The sequence below is a fragment of the Pituophis catenifer genome, unplaced genomic scaffold, assembly GCF_029215685.1.
Source record: "Pituophis catenifer annectens isolate HBS135680 unplaced genomic scaffold, rPitCat1.0.hap2 SCAF_2, whole genome shotgun sequence".
Taxonomy (NCBI): domain Eukaryota; kingdom Metazoa; phylum Chordata; class Lepidosauria; order Squamata; family Colubridae; genus Pituophis; species Pituophis catenifer.
The window spans coordinates 260,286,666-260,307,201 of record NW_027256882.1 but is presented as its reverse complement, the minus strand read 5'-3'; the positions used below and the strand labels follow the sequence as shown (position 1 = coordinate 260,307,201).

At 37.2% G+C, this 20,536-nt stretch overlaps 2 protein-coding genes across 2 annotated transcripts; both read left to right on the top strand.

Annotated features, from left to right (window-relative positions):
• The first annotated feature begins 984 nt into the window (after positions 1–984).
• On the top strand, positions 985–7,161 carry SERF1B (small EDRK-rich factor 1B). Its single transcript, XM_070935811.1, has 3 exons — positions 985–1,091; positions 4,169–4,277; positions 6,596–7,161. The coding sequence occupies exons 1-3, from the start codon at positions 1,085–1,087 to the stop codon at positions 6,666–6,668; spliced, it is 189 nt and encodes a 62-aa protein (XP_070791912.1). The 5' UTR covers positions 985–1,084; the 3' UTR covers positions 6,669–7,161.
• A 3,367-nt stretch (positions 7,162–10,528) lies between these two features.
• Positions 10,529–20,084, top strand: LOC139311380 (survival of motor neuron protein-like). The gene is made up of 9 exons (XM_070935810.1): positions 10,529–10,696; positions 11,898–11,969; positions 13,028–13,153; positions 14,431–14,631; positions 14,912–15,055; positions 16,811–16,882; positions 17,288–17,398; positions 18,859–18,920; positions 19,776–20,084. The coding sequence occupies exons 1-8, from the start codon at positions 10,643–10,645 to the stop codon at positions 18,913–18,915; spliced, it is 837 nt and encodes a 278-aa protein (XP_070791911.1). The 5' UTR covers positions 10,529–10,642; the 3' UTR covers positions 18,916–18,920; positions 19,776–20,084.
• The last annotated feature ends 452 nt before the right edge of the window (positions 20,085–20,536 follow it).

Here is a 20,536-nt window from a genome sequence, read left to right as displayed (position 1 = left end):
GAATACAGATAAAGTTGGCTGATAACACACAAGACATAACTATGGTTTTTAAAAAAGAAAATATCAATAACTGATGTGGCAATACGAGGGGACAGTAAAATAGAATACAAAGAATTGGAGATCTTAAGTAACAAGAACTAAAAATCAAAACTGAAAAATTATGGCATAAAGCAGTTCCTGTATTCCCAGTAGCTATCTACCCACTGGGTGCCAATATCTAAAAATTTGAGATGGCACTTAGAACATTCAACTGTCACTTGCAAAAGACCACAATACTTGGACCCACACATAACTACACCAATATATAACATTTTAGGTTGTTGAGACAAACGCAATGCTTATAAAGACCAATAGCCGTTAAAGAACTGACATCTGTGACTTCCCTTTGTTGTGAACAAAGAATAATAATGGGAAGGACTAGGATCTGAGTGAATAAAAATGCCAAATTCAGGTTAAATATCTGGGCAACCCACCATAATATACATTTATTTGTAGCTTTTTTTTTTATGGCAACAACCCTGGATTATTAGAATCATGCTATTCTGTTACCAAAAAAAAACCAGAGAGAGAGAGAGAGAGAGAGAGAGAGAGAGAAGAGAGAAAGAAAGAAAGAAAGAAAGAAAGAAAGAAAGAAAGAAAGAAAGAAAGAAAGAAAGAAAGAAAGAAAGAAAGAAAGAAAGAAAGAAAGAAAGAAAGAAAGAAAGAAAGAAAGAAAGAAAGAAAGAAAGAAAGAAAGAAAGAAAGAAAGAAAGAGAAACCTGACTGGTGACAGCTAACTTGGAAGCTACTAATTCAGACCTAGGCGAAGGACTACAACTTGAGTCAGCTGCTGAAGCAGACGTCACCATCCAAACAAAGGAGGCTTTTCTAGAACTGCGCAAGCGCAATAAGAGGCAGGGCGTCACTGAACAGCTCCGTTCGGGACGGAGAGACGTGCGGCGTGACGTCACGGGGGCGGTCCCTTACTTAATAAAAAAAACTTGGGCGGGCGGGGCAAGGAGAAGGTTCTGGTAGTTGGAGCGGTTGGTGGGGAGTTGGAGCTTGCGAGCGTAACGGTTGTTATCGCTGGGGTTATTGTTTTGCCATGGCCCGTAAGTATTCGACGCGACCGCCCTCTCCCACCACCAGGAAGGCAAGGCGGTCCCTCCAGCTGGGTCGGTGCCCGTTAGGGGCCGAGAGGGACAGTTCACGGGGCCTTGCGGAGGCCGTAGGCCGGAGAGGGAGGCGCCTCTCCGCCTGTTGTTCGTGGCATCTCCGTGGTGGGCGGCGATCTTTGGGGTCAGCAACCTATTTAATAAAGTGGAAGCCATAGCGAGGTGCGTCGCAATCGTCGCTGGATTATGGATTTTGTTAACCGTCGCCGGCGGGCGCTACAAATGTGTGTGGAGAAAGGGCAGCTTTGGTCCTTCGGTTCCCCGTTTTTTGTTTTTTATCCGCTCTCGAGGCGAAGGGAGCCCTGGCCACCCTCTTTTTAAGTCTGCGAGGTGAACTGACCTTCCTCACCCAATTTACACTCAAATCTGCCTGTGGCTCAGTAAAGTAGCTCCGAAAAAGCTTCGAGAGGAAGCTGTGAAAAACTGCCCGGTGTTCGCGTGGCACTCGGTGTTCTTCAGAACCTATTTGGAAATAGTTGTTAAGAAACCGAGCACCATCCTCTATGTCTGTATGGTATTTGAAAGAAGCCCCTTAGCGTGTCTCCTTAAGGAGACGTTGGCGATTGAATGTATAGCAATTACGACTGAACTAATGTGGGGTTCTTGGTGTGATCTGCTTTAAAAACTGTTAAAAGTTTTAACAGTTATTCCATAAACAAACTGAGCAAATAAAATATACCCGCTAGATCAGGGGTCTCCAACCTTGGCAACTTTCAGCCTGGCGGACTTCAACTCCCAGAATTCCCCAGCCAGCAAAGCTGGCTGGGGTAATTCTGGGAGTTGAAGTCCGCCAGGCTGAAAGTTGCCAAGGTTGGAGACCCCTGTGCTAGATTGTAGCTGAAAGAAGTCTGAGAAGTTATGCGTTTAGGGCCGCAACTCAAGGAACCCTTCTAGACCGCTCTACTGCTTCGTGGATATCGCAGCTAACCCAGTAATTTGATTCATGTTTCTTTTACATAGAAACTTGCATAACAAAAACCTGAAGTTTCTGTGCAATACTGTACATTTAGATTTTCTGGTTTGAAAATACAGAATGCATAGTCCTTACTGAATGAACTGATATCTTGGGAGATTTTTTTTCAGGGACCCATATTTTTTAAACATGGTACAGATATACCTTATGATTATAGTGCCTCTTCACTTAAGGAACTAAAGGAACTGAGTCCCTTCGGGGAGAAGGGCGGGATATAAATTAAATAAATAAATAAATAAATAAAAATTATATGCATGGTTGTTGCCTATGTAATTTGTTTATCCTTGCACCAGTGCTATAAAATAGGTTAGGCTAAGAGAGAAACTAATTTAGTTTTTTTTCTTTTAGCGCATTTTTATAAAACGAGTTTAGAAATAAAAATGTAAGATTTCTCTGTAATAGTATGTTTATTTGATGTATTTTATTGGTTTTAAGTTCAGAAAATTGTTATTTAAATGGATAGAATTTAGGTTTGCTTAAAATTAAGTATGCCTAGAAAGTATTGTGTCGTCCCCCCCCCCTTTTTTTTTTTCCTATGACTTTAAAAAATATTTTAAGAGTTACAAGAAGCATTGGCCAAAACTGGAATTAATAGGATTTTAAAAAATCTTATTTTCAAGACTGATTTCTAACAATATATAGATTGTAAAAGTAGATCAAAATAAAAAAGCACATCCCAGTTAAAATGTACTTCAAACTTGAAAAAATTTTTTCTAAGATCGCAATGTGTAGAATTGAAATAATGTACATTTTTTAAAGTTTCAAATTCATAGTTAATCACCAAACTGTACTAAAAAGATTCAGCAAATATGCATATGGTTTTCCTAAATTTCATAATGCCAGATAAAGTACAATAATTTTTCATATGTTCAGCATTTTCAAAACCTTGCCCTCGATTTTAAACTAAATTCCATATGCTTCCTTGCCAGATAGCTGCTGTTTATTTTAGTGTTATTATGTGTAGAGAGCAAGGGAAATATCTTGATAGATACACGCAAGAAATATTACTTAGGCAAAAGAGACTAAAACATATTTTAAATCTAGTGAATCCCAAGGTAACATTGGAAAGTGGCTTAAGCAAATGCTCCTTTATTTATATGGAATATAAAAAGAGGGAGTATAACCCAATTATTCTCATTCTATATGTGTGGTTATTTTTATTTTAAATATTTCAGCTGCTTTACCTGCAATAAATGTTTGGATAATTGGCCTACGGTTCCTTTAAGAGGGTCACTCCAGATATTTTAGTCCTGTGAAAGACATTAAAATGTTTAAGATGATTTGTGAACAGATCCATTTCTTTTAAAAATTCTCAAGTGGATATCATTTGGACGTGTGTTGATTGTTGGTTCATCTTTTTTTTTAATCATGTTTATGTAACATCTCAATTCATTCCGCCAGTTCAGAATTGGCATCTGTTCTGTTTCCTCAGTAGTGAAGACAGAAGCAAGTAATTCAATCAGTTTCCCTGCTTTTTCCTTATTTTTTTTCTGATACCTTTAATAATCCCATTAGAAGCCTAGTGGTTTCTGGTTGGTTTCCTATTCCAAATAAATTTGCAGATATGTTAATTTAAATATTACATTTAAAGTGACAATAAAGTTATTCTAAGTCTAAGATATTTGTTTTAATATTCTCTGCTATTTGTTCTTAAGTCTTTTGCATACATTATTTTATCAATTAGTTACATATATTTAGCCAAAACTCATTCTTTCCTGTTTTTCTTATTTGAGCAAGACTTCCATTTTTATGATTTTTAAAGACATATTTTGTTTTTAAATGCATTTCCGACTGCTATAAAATAACAGTGGGTAAAAAGCATAATAGGTTCATAAGAACAACTGCTAAGAGTTTGCAGTTCTTAAATATTCCAAACTTAGTTTTGTAGTTTAGGTAATTTGGGCATAGAAAAGACATTTTTGAACCCAGGATATTCTTTTTAATGCCACACTGGTAACTGGATTTGATATTGTGGATTGTATTTTAATAGAAAATGTAATTACGAATAATTAGTCTAAAACCTGGACTGTTACTTTTACAGGTGGGAACCAGCGTGAACTTTCCCGCCAGAAAAATATGAAGAAAGCACAAGAAAACAACAAGGGGAAAAGAAAAGAGGACGCTTTATCAGCTTCTCAAAGGAAACAGAGGTATATTTGCATAATCTTTGACACCTTTCATATATCATGAATACAGGTAGTCCTTGACTTACAACACTTCATTTAGTGACCGTTTGAAATTACAACAGCAGTGAAAAAAGTGACTTATGACCATTTTTCACATGACCACACATTTTGATCACATGATCAAAATTCAGATTCTTAGCAACTGACCCATATTTATGACAGTTGCAAGTGTCCTGGAGTCATGTGATCATTTTTTGTGACTTTCTGATAAATGTCTGAAGATTCTCAGTCATCCAAGTCATGGTTGTCCCAAAGGTGCTTTTTCAAGAGGCTACTGGACTTTCTGGTTTTTCTTCAGCTCTGACTAGATGGTGGGGAATGGAAGGATTTATATTCCCTGCAGACAGCTGGTATAAGGCCTAGACTCCTTCACAGGAATTCCACCCACTCACTGGTATAGGTATGTAGTTGTGGGTGCCATGATGGGATCCAGACATATCTATGACATGGCCACAGTCATGAACCGCAAAGGGCTGGTCCCCAAAATCCAAGGCGTGGAAGTTGCGCTGGCACCCGAGGAGTTGGAGCTCAATCCCATGGCCATGACCCAGAAGTAGGAGGAGCGTGTGCAAGAGCAGAAGGCTCAAGAGGAGGAGGAGGATTTTAGCGACATGGTGGCCGAGCACGCAGCCAAACAGAAGCAAAAGAAGGAGAAAGCACAGCCTCAGGACAGCCGAGCCGGAGCCAAGAAATACAAGGAATTCAAGTTCTGAAATGCCCTCTTTTTTTTTTTTTTTTTTTTTTTTTGCATCTTTATTGTTGGAGCTCAGAAACGGATTATTTTGTAAATAAAAGTCAGAGATTCGGGGGGGGGAAGGTATGTGGATGATAATTGGGTCAAGATCAGAACACAGGAATTAGAAGCATTCACCAAACATATCAACTCTGTGGACAGATACATTAAATTCACACAAAAGATGATAAGGAAATTAGTCTAGCCTTCCTGGACTCTGCAAGACACATCAAAGAGGACAGAAGCCCTAACATTGAAATTTACAGAAAAGCCCCACACACAGATCAATATTTACATTTTGATTCTCACCACCTATTGGAGCACAAAATGGGAGTCATCAGAACCCTACACCACTGAACTGCCTACCAGCAAAGATGGGAAAGAAAAGGAACAAAAACACATCAAGGAAGTCCTCAGAATGTTTGGCTTCAAGTGGGCCTTCATCAAATCTCAAAGAAGACCCTACAGGAACTCCTTTATAACAGACAACACAGAGAACAATAAACGATTGTCATTCCATACATTGCAGGAATATCAGAAAAGCTCAGGATGATCTTCAGCCCACACAACATACATGCACACTTTAAACCCAAGGATACACTAAGGTAGAAGCTTGTCCACCTCAAGGATGAAACACCCAGAAATAAACTGAGCAACGTGATATATGCAGTACAATGCAGTGGGCCTTGTGCAAATTTGTACATTGGGGAAACAAAACAACTTCATAAATGCATGGCACAGCATAGGAGAACAAATTCATCAGGACCAGATTCAGCAGTCCATCTGCATTTAAAAGACAAAATCCACATTTTGGACAGAGGACCACTGGTTTGAAAGAGGGGTCAAAGAGACCATCTATGTCAAAATTGAATATCCCTCTCTCAACAGAGGGGGAGGGATATGGCATCATCTATCTCCAGTCTACAACACAGTCCTTTCAGCAGTTCCAAGAAGGCTCCACACCCACTTGCACCACTCAGGTGACTCTGATGACATAGATAAATCTCCAAGTACCCTTAACGATTCACTAAAAGAATGCAAATGACCAGCTGTCTGCAAGGAATATAAATCCTTCCATTTCCCACCATCCAGTCAGAGCTGAAGAAGCTTCTCGGATGAGAAGTGAAATGTCAAAGAAAAACCAAAAAGTCCAGTTGCCTCTTGAAAAAGCATCTTTGGGACTTTCTGATAAGCAAAGTCAATGGGGAAGCGAGATCTTAACGACCCTGTTACTAATTTAATAACAGCAGTGATTTACTTAACCTGGCAAAAAAGGTTGTAAAATGGGGCAAAACTCACTTTAAAAATGTCTCACTTAGCAACAGAAATTTTGGGCTCAATTGTGGTCCTAAGTCGAGGACTACCTGTACATAGTACAAATCTGGCATAAAATTTTTCTGTGCTCAGAAAAGCTAGATGTTTTGCTTTTTTGAATTTATTGATATTAAATTGATGAGTTCAGCCTAATACCTGAGATTTATTTGTGATGTTCTGACTCTGTAAAAATTGGCACCGCAAACTGACCTTCTTATTCTTTCCCTTTTTACAGAGATTCTGAAATTATGCAGCAGAAGCAAAAAGCAGCGGATGAGAAGAAGACTCATCAGGCAGGAGCAAAATAATATGTGGCTACAGAGAGGACCTAATAATGCTGCAGCATTTCAAAATATAGGGCCTAAAAAGACATATTTGTAAAGTAGCCAGCCATTAAATGGTTAATGTTTATCTTCTACTTACTTGCTTGTCCGGTATGCATTTATTTTAGAATGTATGCTTAGTATAGTGTATTTGCAGCTGACTTGGCTTTGACTGAATTACTAGTATCTGGTCCAATAAAATTGGATTTTAAGGTTGTATTTCCCTTTGCATGTCTGTTAGTAACAGTAGCAATAGCCAGAATGTATTTTATTGTTAAAATGTTTGCTCAATAAATTGCTTGTGTGATTATATTAGTTATTATATATGCAAGTAAGCTGGAAAATGTATATGGCAGCACTCTTACATTCAGAAGTGATATTTTAAAAGGATAGGCATCTGTACTTGCTTTCCACTTTGTAAAAGGTCAGCTGTAAAGTTAATCATAAATTATTTTTACAATAAAAATATTGCATGACATATTGTCAGAATTGGGTACTCAAGAAGCTCCAATAGATTTTCAGTTATTGCTGGAAATACGACATAATTTAGAGAATCCTTTGTCACATTTAGCACAAATAACTTGCCTTTCATCATGTGTTCTAACTTCAATCTGAGTATTTAATACCATTCTTCAGTAATTGCAAACCAAGATTCTCTCTATGTAAAATTGCAATTAAAATCTAATTTGAATTAAAATATAAACTATATTATCTTTTGATTAAAACTTGGTTTGGTTGTAAGTGCAGCTGTCAGGGAATGGGTTGTTTAACTTTATTGATGTGCAAGATTATTTCCACAGTTGGTAAGGACCTTATTTGAACAATTAATTTTACATGCATAATTGTGTTTCAGCTTGGGACAGAATCAGACTGAACTAGAATTAGGTCAAGAGAATCTTCTGAGAACAGCAACTTCTTCGGAACAATGAAATTTTATTAGCATACTTGTCAATTGAAAGAGGATAATCAGGGTGACCTTAACTTAATTCTGAACATTTCAAAGACTGTGTGCTAGAGCGTACAAAGAACTAATTGCATTGTTTGAAAGGAACAGATAAGTCAGTCTCTTAGGTCAGAGATTTTAGGGAATAAATAGAAAGCAATTCTTATTGCAACAAAGTAGGTATTTTGAAAATGGCTGTTAGCCATGATTTAATTTTAAAACAAGTACAGTTGTGATTTAAATGTGAAATGTTGGTATAAAACTTAAAGTAGAGCTAGCCTTGTGTCCTTACTGTGATGTTACTAAATTTCAATTATGTGGGATTTAAAAATAGTTGGATTTTAGATAAAATGGACTTTAGGTAAAAATTGGCCTTCTGGATTAAAAACAATTTGTAGATTATAGTTACTCAGATTCAGTTCCAGAAAGATGCTTTAGAAAATATGGCAACTGTAAAATGGTTGAGAATGAAGAAATATTCCTAACAACTTATAGTCAGTTCGTATCTATGATAAGTATGTGTTTTGTCTTCTTTAATAGGATTACTGGAATGCTAAAATTTGGACAATGGCTGGCTGACAACAAAAAGTTAGAGATGGGATATCTTTACTGCCATCTAGAAATCATCTGGATTGTTGTAATAACCCCCATTTCTCATACGTTTGCCCTCTTTTCTGCTCTTTGCACTGTAATCAGTGGAAATAGAGCTTTGGGAAAGAGTACTTACAAAAATCAATTTAATTTTTTTTTCAAGCAATGTAGTTACTATTAGTGTCTTTGTCACAGTCTTTATCATTAATCATTCGAGTTGATCAGACTCAGTATTGTTTTAAATATTCTGTGTAAAGAATTTAGGGGTACTATATTTAATTCACTAAAATTTAACAGTGTAATCCTCATAATTAAGTAGGCATCTGACTTGTAAGATTAATTTTATTGCATGTACTAGGATGCATTGGGCATTGTCTGTAGGTGGCAGTGCATGGCTAACTTTTTCTGGGTTGAAAAAAAGACAGATTAGGAAAACTACCTCAAAAATCCTAAAGTTGAATGCAAGCCAGGAAATTGACAAACTTTCCATAATAAGGCAATGGCAGTGACTGTTGTACTGTCAAGAAAATTACAATGCTTTGTTAATGATATCACCAAGATTCAAATGAAACCTTGTATGTTAATGTAGACAGAATTGTATAAATACAGAAGAAACACTGGGTGAGGTATTTGGTCCAAAAAGCTATTTCATCGTAAATGCATTCTATAGCAGATTACTAAAGAGCCATCCACCTTTCAAAGATCTTTCAATCATTCTTATAAATTCAAACTTTGAGGTCCATCTCATATATGTTAATAATTTTTGAAATATTTTTTTGTCATTTTTAAAACAAATGCAACATGTAGATTACAGAAGAATCCTGAAAAATGCATTGCCATTTTAAATGCAATATGCGAGGAACAAATAATACAGCAGCATCGAATGAAATAATCACTTGGGAAGAATGGTTCCTTACTTTTGAGTATCAAAATTTTAAGTATAAAAAATGGAAAGCCTTTTAATTCATGGCAAGTTCAGCATTACAGTGGGGATTAGTACCCACTTGTTTTCTGGCTTGACATTAGGCAAAGTAAAGTACAAATCTGAAGCAGTAAGAACTAGTAGATAACAGTAAAGAGGGATATTTCAAATATTGTAGCTCTAGTACTACACATCTCAATTTGGGAATAGGTGATGTTTGTTGGTTGACCATTGGTATGTAATACTAGGTATAGATTCTTCAGCTTTTGGCCATTAGTTTTAGTGTAACTTAGCCCTTGCTGTATTATGTCAAAAGAATGTAATACCGTATCCTTGTTTGCTAACGGAAAGCATTGTCTTTGGTGGTGGTGGTGGAAGGGATAAACTTACTTTTTGAGTGTACTAATGAATTGCATTAATAGCAAATGGCATGTACTCCATCCTGCTCCTTGGTACTGTCCCGAGTCCTGATCAAATTGACACGAGCAAACTTTGTGAAGAGGTGAAATTAAGTACGGTGTGCTTAACATGCCATAACTGTTGATCTAAGCAAGCAGGTTTGAGCCAGGCTAGAAACTGGCGGGCAGGGAGGTCTAGGTCTGCCTTAGGCATGAAAGCCAGCTGGATGACTTTGGACGAGTCAGTCTCCTTCAGCCCAACCTACTTCACAGATGGTTGGGAAAAGGAAGAGGAGGAAAGAGTATTAGGTATGTTCACCATATATAATTTATAATTATTTATAAAAGTAATAAAAGGCAGGATTTAAAAAATCTAAGGAGGAAGAAATGGGCCAACTGACGGTGGGTAAAGAATTGTCAGATTAAATTTATGGGCTGTGCCAATGAGAACACTGGCAGCCCGTTGGAGATAGGAATTGAAAAGGGGGGGGGGGGTAATGCTTGTGGCTAGAGCAGTGTTTCTCAACTTTGGGAGCTTGAAGATGGATGGACTTCAACTTCCAGAATCCCCCAGCCAGCGCTGCTGGCTGGGGGATTCTGGGAGTTGAAGTCCACCCATCTTCAAGCTCCCAAGGTTGAGAAACGCTGGGCTAGAGAACCATTCTTGAAAATCTGTCGGGGATTTTGATTCCCAGCCTGCTACTTTCTGTAGATTATGCCTCCCCAAATCACTCGCTGTTGTCCCAGTTGGCTGGGAATTTGGTCGGTCGTGGCTTCCTTTCCGGAGAACCCCTTGTTGGAAAACGCTGAGCGGTTACCCCCGTGTGTTGTTGAGCCTCCAGCTGAGAAAAGAGCCGGTGGTTGGCGGCCGTTGCCAACGAAGCGACGCTCTCCTAGCGAGGGAAAGACGCGGAGCCTCCCAACCGGTAGGGGGCGGTATCGCGTCTGCGCCGCGCACAAGCCGGCCCGCGCTTGTGGAAGCCTCGTTGGCTGGAGCTCATTCCCAGGCGATGCTTAGCTAAGGAAGGCAGGCGGTAGCCGCGAAGTGGCCTTCGGGAAAGGCGCTTCCCTCAGGTCGCTTTTTCACTGGGGCTCGGAAATTCACATGGCTTCCCGCGAAGAGGACGACGCGGTCCTGTTCAGACGGGGCGCCGGGCAGGTACGGCTCTAGGCAGGCGTCTCTTCGAGGTCCTTCGCCATAACCCACGGTCGCTGAGGCTGGCCGGCGGCTCTGAAACTGTCCCCGCGTGGGAGCGAAGGAAAGGAAACAGTGAGGAGGGGCGGGGGAAATAAAGCCCCTTCTTTTAAAGGGGGCCGAGGGGTGGGGTGGGGGGGCTGGCCTGAGGGGCTTTCGGGTTCCCCGAAATGCGGGGAAGAAGGGAGAAGAAGCGCCCCGAGTTTGAGGAGCTGAAGCTCCGCCGTTGGACACCAAGCAAAACTGCTGGAAGTTTGGCGGAATTTCAAGAGAGCAGAGTTTTTTGCAGGGCAGGGAAGCGTGTCAAGTCGCCGTTTCTTCCCTTCCACGCGATAGAGAGGCCACTTGGCTGCAGAGCTTCGAATCCAACATGCCAATAAGTTATGATTTTATTTATTTATTAGTTCGATTTATATGCCGCCCTTTCTCCGGAGACTCAGGGCGGTTTACAATGCTTTTAAGCAATAGCCTTCATACTTTTGTATATACCTGCTTTAATAGGGCTTTCGCTCTCCTCCCCCCCCCCCAAGCGGTGTTCTTTTTTTTTTTATACAAAGTCAGCTTATTTCCCCCACAATCCGGGTCCTCATTTTACCTACCTCGGAAGGATGGAAGGCTGAGTCAACCTTGAGCCTGGTGAGATTTGAACTCGCAGTAATTGCAGGCAGCTAAGTGCTGCTTAACAGCACTTTAGTCTGCTGCTCCATCAAGGCTCCTAAATTAGACTTAGAACTTAGAGTAACTTTGTCACTTTGAATGTACACTAATCGGCATACATTAAAATGAAATTTCCTTGCATACAGCTCTCTCTCAAAGGGTCTCTCCGCCTCTAATATACACAACATCAGTGTTTCTCAACCTTGGTAGCTTGAAGATGGGTGGACTTCCAACTCCCAGAATCCCCCAGCCAGCAGCGCTGGCTGGGGGATTCTGGGAGTTGAAGTCCACCCATCTTCAAGCTTCCAAGATCGAGAAACACTGCACTACATGAACATGACAGGATAAATAAATAAAAAAAAGTTATTCCTGAAACAAAGTAATAGTGATGTCCGGTGAAAGCCAAGATTATTCACATTGCATGGTTCGTGGTTGTGGCTGTTGTGTTGTTGTTGTTTTAACTTCTTCAGAAATATACAGGTTTTTTTTTTTAAATTGTTTTTCACAGAGTGATGATTCTGATATATGGGATGATACAGCGCTGATAAAAGCCTACGACAAAGCAGTTGCATCTTTTAAGGTAAAACGCACAATGGAATTTCGCGCTCAGAATGCAAAAGGATTATTTTTCCTGCAATGTATACATCATATACTGTTTGATTCTTAAACATTAAACCAGCTAGAAACCAAACAGAAAATTCTAAAGAAATAATTATCCCTAATGCAGAGATGTAGTCAAAAGTACAAAAGCACTTGCGCTCAAAATGCAAAACATTTCAGAAAGAACATGTTTATATATCTACAAGGGCATTTTATTTTCTAAATTTTACTTGTTATTTATCTTGAGAGGAAAAATGAACCATGTGCCAGGACTAAGCCCCAAGGTTGGCTATTTTCGGCTCTCCAATCATATTCTGGTTAATTTAATTTTGTAACAAATTTTGTAAGAAAATCAATATAGATTTTTAAAGACCCTTTTATTATTTAATATTATATTCTAGTTAAATAGCCAAAATTACACTTATTTGTCTTGTGCCTGAACTGTGATTCTAATGCAGCAGCATCTTTATGCATGTGTATTTATGTAGAAGCAAGCAAACTAAATTTGAACCAATACGTCACATTCTCATTTTCTGAGAATTACATATCACTTGAAAGCTTAACAGAAGTCCTTAAGAACTACATTTTAGAAACCGCAGTTTGATAGAGAAACAACCAATCCATCTGCCTGTATGATATTCACATCACCAACCTTAGTCATTGAAGAATTGCTTATACAATCCCAAGAGGTTTCTTTTTATGGTTTTTGTTTTGTTTTATTACATTCCATATGTTACATAATTATTTCAAATTGTTTAAAATATGTATTTTGAATTTAAACAATCACAATACGGTTAAAAGACTAGTAGTTATAAATGAGGTTTTATAGTGGGTTTGAATATATAAGCAGTTGGTTGCAGAACCAATGAATTTGAAAATTAAGGGAGTCGCATCTAATTCACATTTTACTGAAAGTCTTATCAGGAACCCCAAGGATGTAGGTTGAACTAGGCAGTGGAAAGCCAGTTGCCACGTCAGCAATCAAGCTCAACTTGAAGAAATGTCTATTTTTACTAATTTCTTTACTTTCTCCCACAGAATGCCTTAAAGAATGGTGACTGTTCAGAGCCTTTGGACAAAACAGAACAAAATGCTGGAACAAAAAGAAAAAACAATAAAAAGAATAAGAGTAGAAAGAAAAATAATGCTACAACACAGAAACAGGTTATTGTTGGTTCTATGGTAGAACACTGTATTTAAAATAAATAAAGATGAGCCATTTTTAATAATTGTTTTATTGAAAAAAAAAGCATTTTTAAATGGACTTCAAAAAGGAATTAAAAATCTAAAATAAAAAGACAAAAATTGTTCCCTGGCATGAAACAGAGGAGACAGAGTTTCAATTATCTAATTCTATTTCACATGAAATTAAAGAAATTGAGATATCCAGTATTTGCCAAGATTTAAGCTTTTATGGTAGGTTAGTTGTTTTCCAATTACTAAAATAGTTTACTGTTGTTATAAAAGAGTGTATTTATGGAGACTTCTTTTGTTGTTGTTAGTTGTGAAGTCTTGTCCGACCCATCGCGACCCAATGGACAACATTCCTCCAGGCCTTCCTGTCCTCTACCATCCTCTGGAGTCCATTTAAACTCGCGCCTACTGCTTCAGTGACTCCATCCAGCCACCTCGTTCTCTGTCGTCCCCTTCTTCTTTTGCCCTCAATCTTTCCCAGCATTAGGCTCTTCTCCAGTGAGTCCTTCTTTCTCATTAGGTGGCCAAAATATTTGAGTTTCATCTTCAGGATCTGGCCTTCTAAAAAGCAGTCAGGGTTGATCTCCTCTAGGACTGACCGGTTTGATTGCCTTGCAGTCCAAGGGACTCGCAGGAGTCTTCTCCAGCATCAGAGTTCAAAGGCCTCAATTCTTTGGCGCTCAACCTTTCTTATGGTCCAACTTTCACAGCCATACATTGCAACTGGGAAAACCATAACCTTGACTATATGCATTTTTGTTGGCAGGGTGATGTCTCTGCTTGGGGACTTCTACATTTCGTATTATTTGAATCTGTGTTTCTAGCTTATTAAAACTATGTTTTTTCTTTTATAATTACATAGTACAAGTTCAAGCAAGTAATTAGAGCAATCCCAGAGCAAAAAAATTATAGGATATATATTTGTAAGGGACGAGGTATTTATGACATTTATCTTTAAAACAATACAGTTCTTTAAAACTGGTATAATTTGAGCTGATCTGGTTTACTGTCAGATCCCAAACCAGGACAAAACTTCCACTTCCATAGCCTCCACTTGATTGAGATTTACTTTATATCCTTCCATCAATCCATTAGTAAATTCAGAGCCACTTTAACTGTTTGGAATGCTTGCTGTATAAAAATAATGCCACACCTTTATGCCAGGAGCTAGCTAATAAATATATAGTAAGGTGAGGAAATAATTGATTTGAAGCACCATTAATGTAACATTTTTCTTTTCAATGCAGTGGAGAGTTAATGATGTATGTAGCGCAGTTTGGTCTGAAGATGGCAATGTATACCAAGCAACTATTATCTCAGTTAACTGGAAGAAAGGAACTTGTATAGTAGTTTATACTGGATATGGTAATAGGGAAGAGCAGAAGTTATCAGATCTTTTACCACCGATGGATGCTGAGGGAACTAATGAAGAGAAAAGTGCTGCTGAGGTAACACAAATGTAACAATTTATACCAAATAGGAAAAATATAACTTAAAAGATGCATCCTGTCCTCATTTAGTGACCATAGTCTATTCCAGCTACTTTGTGGTTATTATCATTATCGTCACTTTTACTGATTACTGGTTACTTTGAAATAGGGATTATTTTTAACAGTTGCATTTAAAATAGTACATTTTACAGAGAATAGAATGAAAATAAAAAGTACAGTATATTATAGTTTTAAATATCTGCTGCATATTCATAAAATTTAATATATATTTTTCTAGAATGAAAATGAGACTCAATATTCAACAGATGAAAGTGACTTTTCCTTCCGGTCACCTCAAAACAAACACAACCCTACAAAATCAGCACAGTGGAACTCCCACTTTCCTCTTCCACCATCACCTTCAGCACAAGGCTCAGAAAGGGTAAGTTTATAAGCAAGTTTGAAAGCTTTTACCTTACTAGGCAATGGTATTCACAAAATTAAATTGTAGTTATATTAAAACTTAAGATGCATCACTGAAACTAATTTTATGAGGAAGGACATATTGGAAACTTTTCAAACAAAATTTGCTATCAGTTTAATACTTGGGTTGTTCATATTGAATGGAAAAACTCCCACCAGAGTCTGTAGAGTCTCGCTACAAATGAGTAGGTTATTTTAAATATGAATAAACGCAGTTGTTTGAAGAAGTATTTGTCCCTCTCAGATTTTCTGATTTTTTTAAATCCTTGATTCTGAATGTTATCAGAACAGAACTTTGTGTAAATTGTATTGATGTGTAAAGAGAATCTGAAAAAATAAACATCTACTTTTTTCTGCATAAACAAAATGATCCCACAAGTAGTGTACCAGTGTGAAAACCTAATTGTCTCACTACTTCATGCAGTTCAGTTAAAAAGAAATGACTAGGACAGCTGTGTGAACAGATTGATTTGGACCAAATCTACACTATGTAAATCTCACAAATTTGACTCCCTACTTCATGGTTTCTGAAGGCATGTCATGTCCCACTCAGAAGACATTTCTGAGGATTTTAGAAAATAAACCTATCCATTTGAACAAAGTTATAGAAATATTTCTAAAGTTTTGTGGTTCAGTTAACATCCATAAACATTGCCTTAAAATAGACATTTTGGAGAACAGTGAATGTTCTTTAGAGTGGCCATTCTCATAAAATCATTCCAAGAGAACATTGTTAATAAAACAAACAAACAAACTAGAAAGGCACAAAATACTTTCCAGAAATACCTGGATCGGCAAGTCTTTTCCACTTTGGCTAAAGCCACACCACCATCAGAAAATCACTGGGTAAAAATGGGATTCATGGGTAAGAAGGAAAAAAAAACATTGTTCACTAAGAAAAACATTGATGCCCATGCCCCAATGACCACATCCTCTGCACACAGCACAAGTGCCCTTCTCCCAACCCTAGAGACAATGCATTCCTCCTAACCCTATCTATCTGGCTTCAGAATGAGTGGATCATTCTACTCTATATTAACTCCAGCTTGCATATCAACTTCATGGTGGGCCATCTCCTCAACATTAACTTACTCGCCAAAACAAAAGTTGGCCACTACATTCCTGTAGCACTCAAATTATTTGAAATCAAACCAATAGCACAACTACTTTATGCCCACCTGGGCCCATTCTCTAGTTTTGCACCATTAGAACTTGCTCAGTCCAAATTTCTAAGATTGACCCTTCAAGTCTCCAAATAAGACTAGAAACGGATCTCAAGAAAGTGGAGGCTATAGTGTGAATTGCCGTACTCTACTATTGCTGTTTTTCCTCTTGATCTTGCCCCACTAACTATTAGGGATAGTTTTCAGTCCACATGGAAAAAGACAGTGGCAACTAAACCTTCATCCTCAGACTTTTCTCCAAATCGGGCCAAAGCATTCATTAAACACTGTAGCAGACACAGAGTATCAGTTGGACTATATAGTTAAGATACCAATCTTTATTGCCAGTGAACCCAATAGGCATGGGTTTTTTTACTGTACTCTACCCTCCTTTGTGCTGTATGAGCATCAATCAATCATAATAATTTTGATTGATGCTCATACAGGTTTGCCCAAAAGCACATTGATGTTTCTCTAGGTTTGTGTTATGGATTGTTGAGTCATGCATGAATATGGTAGTATAACTGATTAAGGATGTTTTGCTGCTCTAGGCTGGAAGAAAATTCCCTGAGCCTCCATCTTTCTTATCCGGCTGGTCTCCACCATTTCCATCAGGACCACCGGTAAGTGATGATAGGCAATAAAGGGCATGTCATAGTTGTGAGAAATAAACTGTTGAGTTTCTAGTTGAGAATTGTGATGAAATGACAATGTTCCACTATAATTTTTATTTCACTAATTTGATTAATTTTGTATTAAGGGTTTGTCTGAATTTAATAAGCAGTAATAAAAATGTATACATTAAATTTGAAGTGACTAATTCTGAACTTTTGTATTGTATTGTCTAGTTAAAATGTCACTGTTATTTCTAAGATGAGTGCTTTCCTTTTTGTTCGTATAAACTACTATTTCTCTGCCTTGGATACTTTAAGATATGTGAATTCCAACTCTCAGATTTATCCAGCCATTCTTGAGAAACACTATTGCAAACTAAACCTAGCTGATAAATTTGTCCATTATTTTTCTAGTTGATACCACCTCCTCCACTTCTTAGTTCAGATTCACCTGATGATGATGAAGCTTTAGGAAGTATGTTAATAGCTTGGTATATGAGTGGCTACCACACCGGCTATTACCTGGTAAGACATCTTTTTTCCATATTAAAAGGCAAACAGCCGACTTTATCAGATTTATTGCTGCTAAAAATAAAATAAAAATGGGATTTATGACATGACTTTTTTGAAAGAAATGTCCTATATACGGAGATTGATGTAAAAACCTAATGTAAATATTAAACCATGTAGTTTAAAGGGAGAGTTCTTCATTTGTTAGGCTCGCAATGTCATCTTCTTTTTATATTTTATTTTCTATTTGTATTTTGGTTTTCTATTTCTGTTTAATTATAATAAGTAATAGGTGCTTATAAGTAGAACTTGGCTATCTGCTTCTCTGAGTTATATCTTTAAAAATATGCAGCAGTAATTTTAGGTTAGTACTAATACTACTAGATAGTAGTACTGCCTAATAGTGACAATATTATTTATAATTACTCTTTTCTTCAATCAAAAGACTCCCAGAACTTCATTAAAAAAATAATAGTAAGACACTTCCTGCTCATAAGTTCCAGCCTACAGGAAAGAGGAATTGGATCCTCATTGTTATGTCTCCTAATTAAATTGTCTACATGGATCTGTTCTATGTTGGATTGTACTAAATTCTATAATGTAATCTTTTCACCATCTGAGTTGTTCAGTTCTTCTTTTTTCATATGCTTCATTCATATTTCAAAGTGCATTGGGCCAAAGAAACAAATCTGGCAATACTTAAGATTTTTTAAAAGACAAATGCATTTTCTATCATAACGAATTTTTCTCAACTTAATTTCTTCCACAAATGTCAAAAATGTCAGTGATACAGACAGATGATCACATCAAAATCCTCTGGATTTTTAATCCTTTATTGCAAACACATTTCTTGTGGGGAAAAATGAGAGAATATGTATAAGAAGAACTCTAAACACCATTGATGATGCTCTAGAAATTTCAGCAATAAAATCTTGCAGCTAAAAACATGAAATGGATGTTGATGACAAGAGGTTTATATCAAGTCAAAAAGAAGACACAAAGCGGTATACAAAAGTAAATATTGAAATGCCAATTTGTTGAGTAAATGTACAAAAAAGAAAATAAAGCCAAGGTCTTAAAACTTTTCTAAAGCACAACTTGTAAAAGAGACATGAGAAATAATGGCATTCCAGATGGCAGGAATGGCAGTAGTTTGGATTAAAATTACCACTTTTCTGTTTCATCATAAACTAAGCTTGGAACCAAAGCTATTTGCTTTGGAATAATTTGCTTTTCATTTGTGCTGAAAGAGAAAATATGAGCTTTATAACTCATGGAATTACACATAAAATGTTAATACCTTTCATTGTGGAAGCCCTTCCTGCTCCCTTTTTGCAGGGTGGTTTTATAAATGGTGTTTACCTATGAAAAAACTTAGATTAATTTAGCTTGACTTTGTATTTGTGTTACCTGTTTCTTGCAGGACTGCAAAATGTATTAACCTTTAACTTCAAACTGTATATTACATTGCATAGGGTTTAAAGCAGGGCCGAGTGGAAGCTACCTTGGGAAGACACAGTCACTTGAAATAAGTCTGGTAAGTATTGTATCTTATTGGTATTAATTGTGCAGTGGAAGATATTCCTTTGAATGTATTAAGATGGGCCCCTGACCAAATATCACTTCAAAATAGCATGTCTTGTGGTAATTGTTAGTAGCATGTAGAACTCATAGAATGATATAACTGAATCCAAAATTGCTGTATAGGGATGGATTGATAAAATCATTGGGAGTAGTTTTTCTGATCTATATTATTTATATCATATTTTACATGCCCAAGAAGAATAAGTATTTAAGCATCAGATTTCTATCAGTTATAAGTAATCTGGAATAAGGGTAGAGGTTCTTTCTCCGAGCTTGTGGGTTGGTTTCCAAACATTTCATTACCAGGCTAGGTAACATCTTCTGCGGAGTTTAGGGTACATCAATATTAGTGTTCCTCTGTTTATAAAGGCTTTGTGTGGCACAGAGGAACATTATACCACATGAAGCCCTTATAAACAGAGGAACACTAACACTGACATCCCCATAACTCTTCTGAAGATATTACCTAGCCTAGTAATGAAATGTTCAGAAAACAATCCACGAGCTTGGAGAACAAACCTCCACCCTCATCCTATACCCAACCTACAGACATTTGCCACCATCGCAAATCTGGAATAAATCATAATAATATTGGCAAAGGTTCCCAAATGAATTTGCTTTCCCACATGATGTTTTTGACAGTCTCTCAGAAAGAAAGAGTTCCCCCTCAACCCTTGTTAGAGAAATTTCACTTATAACAGACAATGCTCAGAGATGAAATTTTGCCATTAATGCATTTGTCTACATTATCTTCACTGCTGGCAAGATACTGATACGGTTGTTGGTGTTATCTTGTGTTCATTTTTAGATGCTTATTCTGGACAAATTGAGTAACATTCAGATAAATTCTGACATGCTGATTCTTAGAGTCAACTTAGGCGAAGTTGAAGTTGAAGACGAAGACTAATCTTCACTGCTAGCTCCACAGCAACATTATCTTGATGTATTCCATGTTGTAGTTGTGGACAACAGCAATGACCTAAGTGAAAAACTCTATTCAAGCATAGATTATCCAGGATCCAGGACTAGAACAACTCTTCTGTCAGTTAAGGGAATGGTTGCTTGTTATCACTCAACTGATTTGAAATACTGGTCAATAAAATTAACTTTTTCCAAATTGATATTCCATTTTCTTTTTTATTAAGCTTACTGATATCTAGAATAGGTAAAAAGCATTTTTTAACACGATGGTCATGTTTTCTTTTGTGGAGTCTTCTGTGGATTATATGCAGGTGGTTATTTATCCTCACAACAGAACACAGAACATGCACACACTGCATGAATTAAGCTCACTAGAAAACACTCTACTTTCCCTTTAGGATTTTAAAAGTCTCCCATGGTATCACCACTGATTTCAATTTTGAAGCAGTAAGGAAGCCACAATAGCAGAAGAGCTTGTTTTTCATCTCATACCATGTCTCCTTTTATTGTGTGTATGATAATTAATTGTATTTTGAACACACATTAGCAGTTACAGAACTACATATGAAACATATGAATCTATTTTACTAAATTAATGTATGTTTACTGGCTAGCAGTATACCTAATAAATTACATAGACATGCATAA

Excerpts from the sequence above, each read along its gene's own strand:
- LOC139311380 (XM_070935810.1), top strand. The coding sequence starts at position 10,643 with ATGGCTTCCCGCGAAGAGGACGACGCGGTCCTGTTCAGACGGGGCGCC. Across the intron at positions 11,970-13,027 it reads AAGCAGTTGCATCTTTTAAG|AATGCCTTAAAGAATGGTGA; the intron begins GTAAAACGCACA and ends TTTCTCCCACAG. Across the intron at positions 14,632-14,911 it reads AAGAGAAAAGTGCTGCTGAG|AATGAAAATGAGACTCAATA; the intron begins GTAACACAAATG and ends ATATTTTTCTAG.
- SERF1B (XM_070935811.1), top strand. Across the intron at positions 4,278-6,595 it reads GCTTCTCAAAGGAAACAGAG|AGATTCTGAAATTATGCAGC; the intron begins GTATATTTGCAT and ends CCCTTTTTACAG.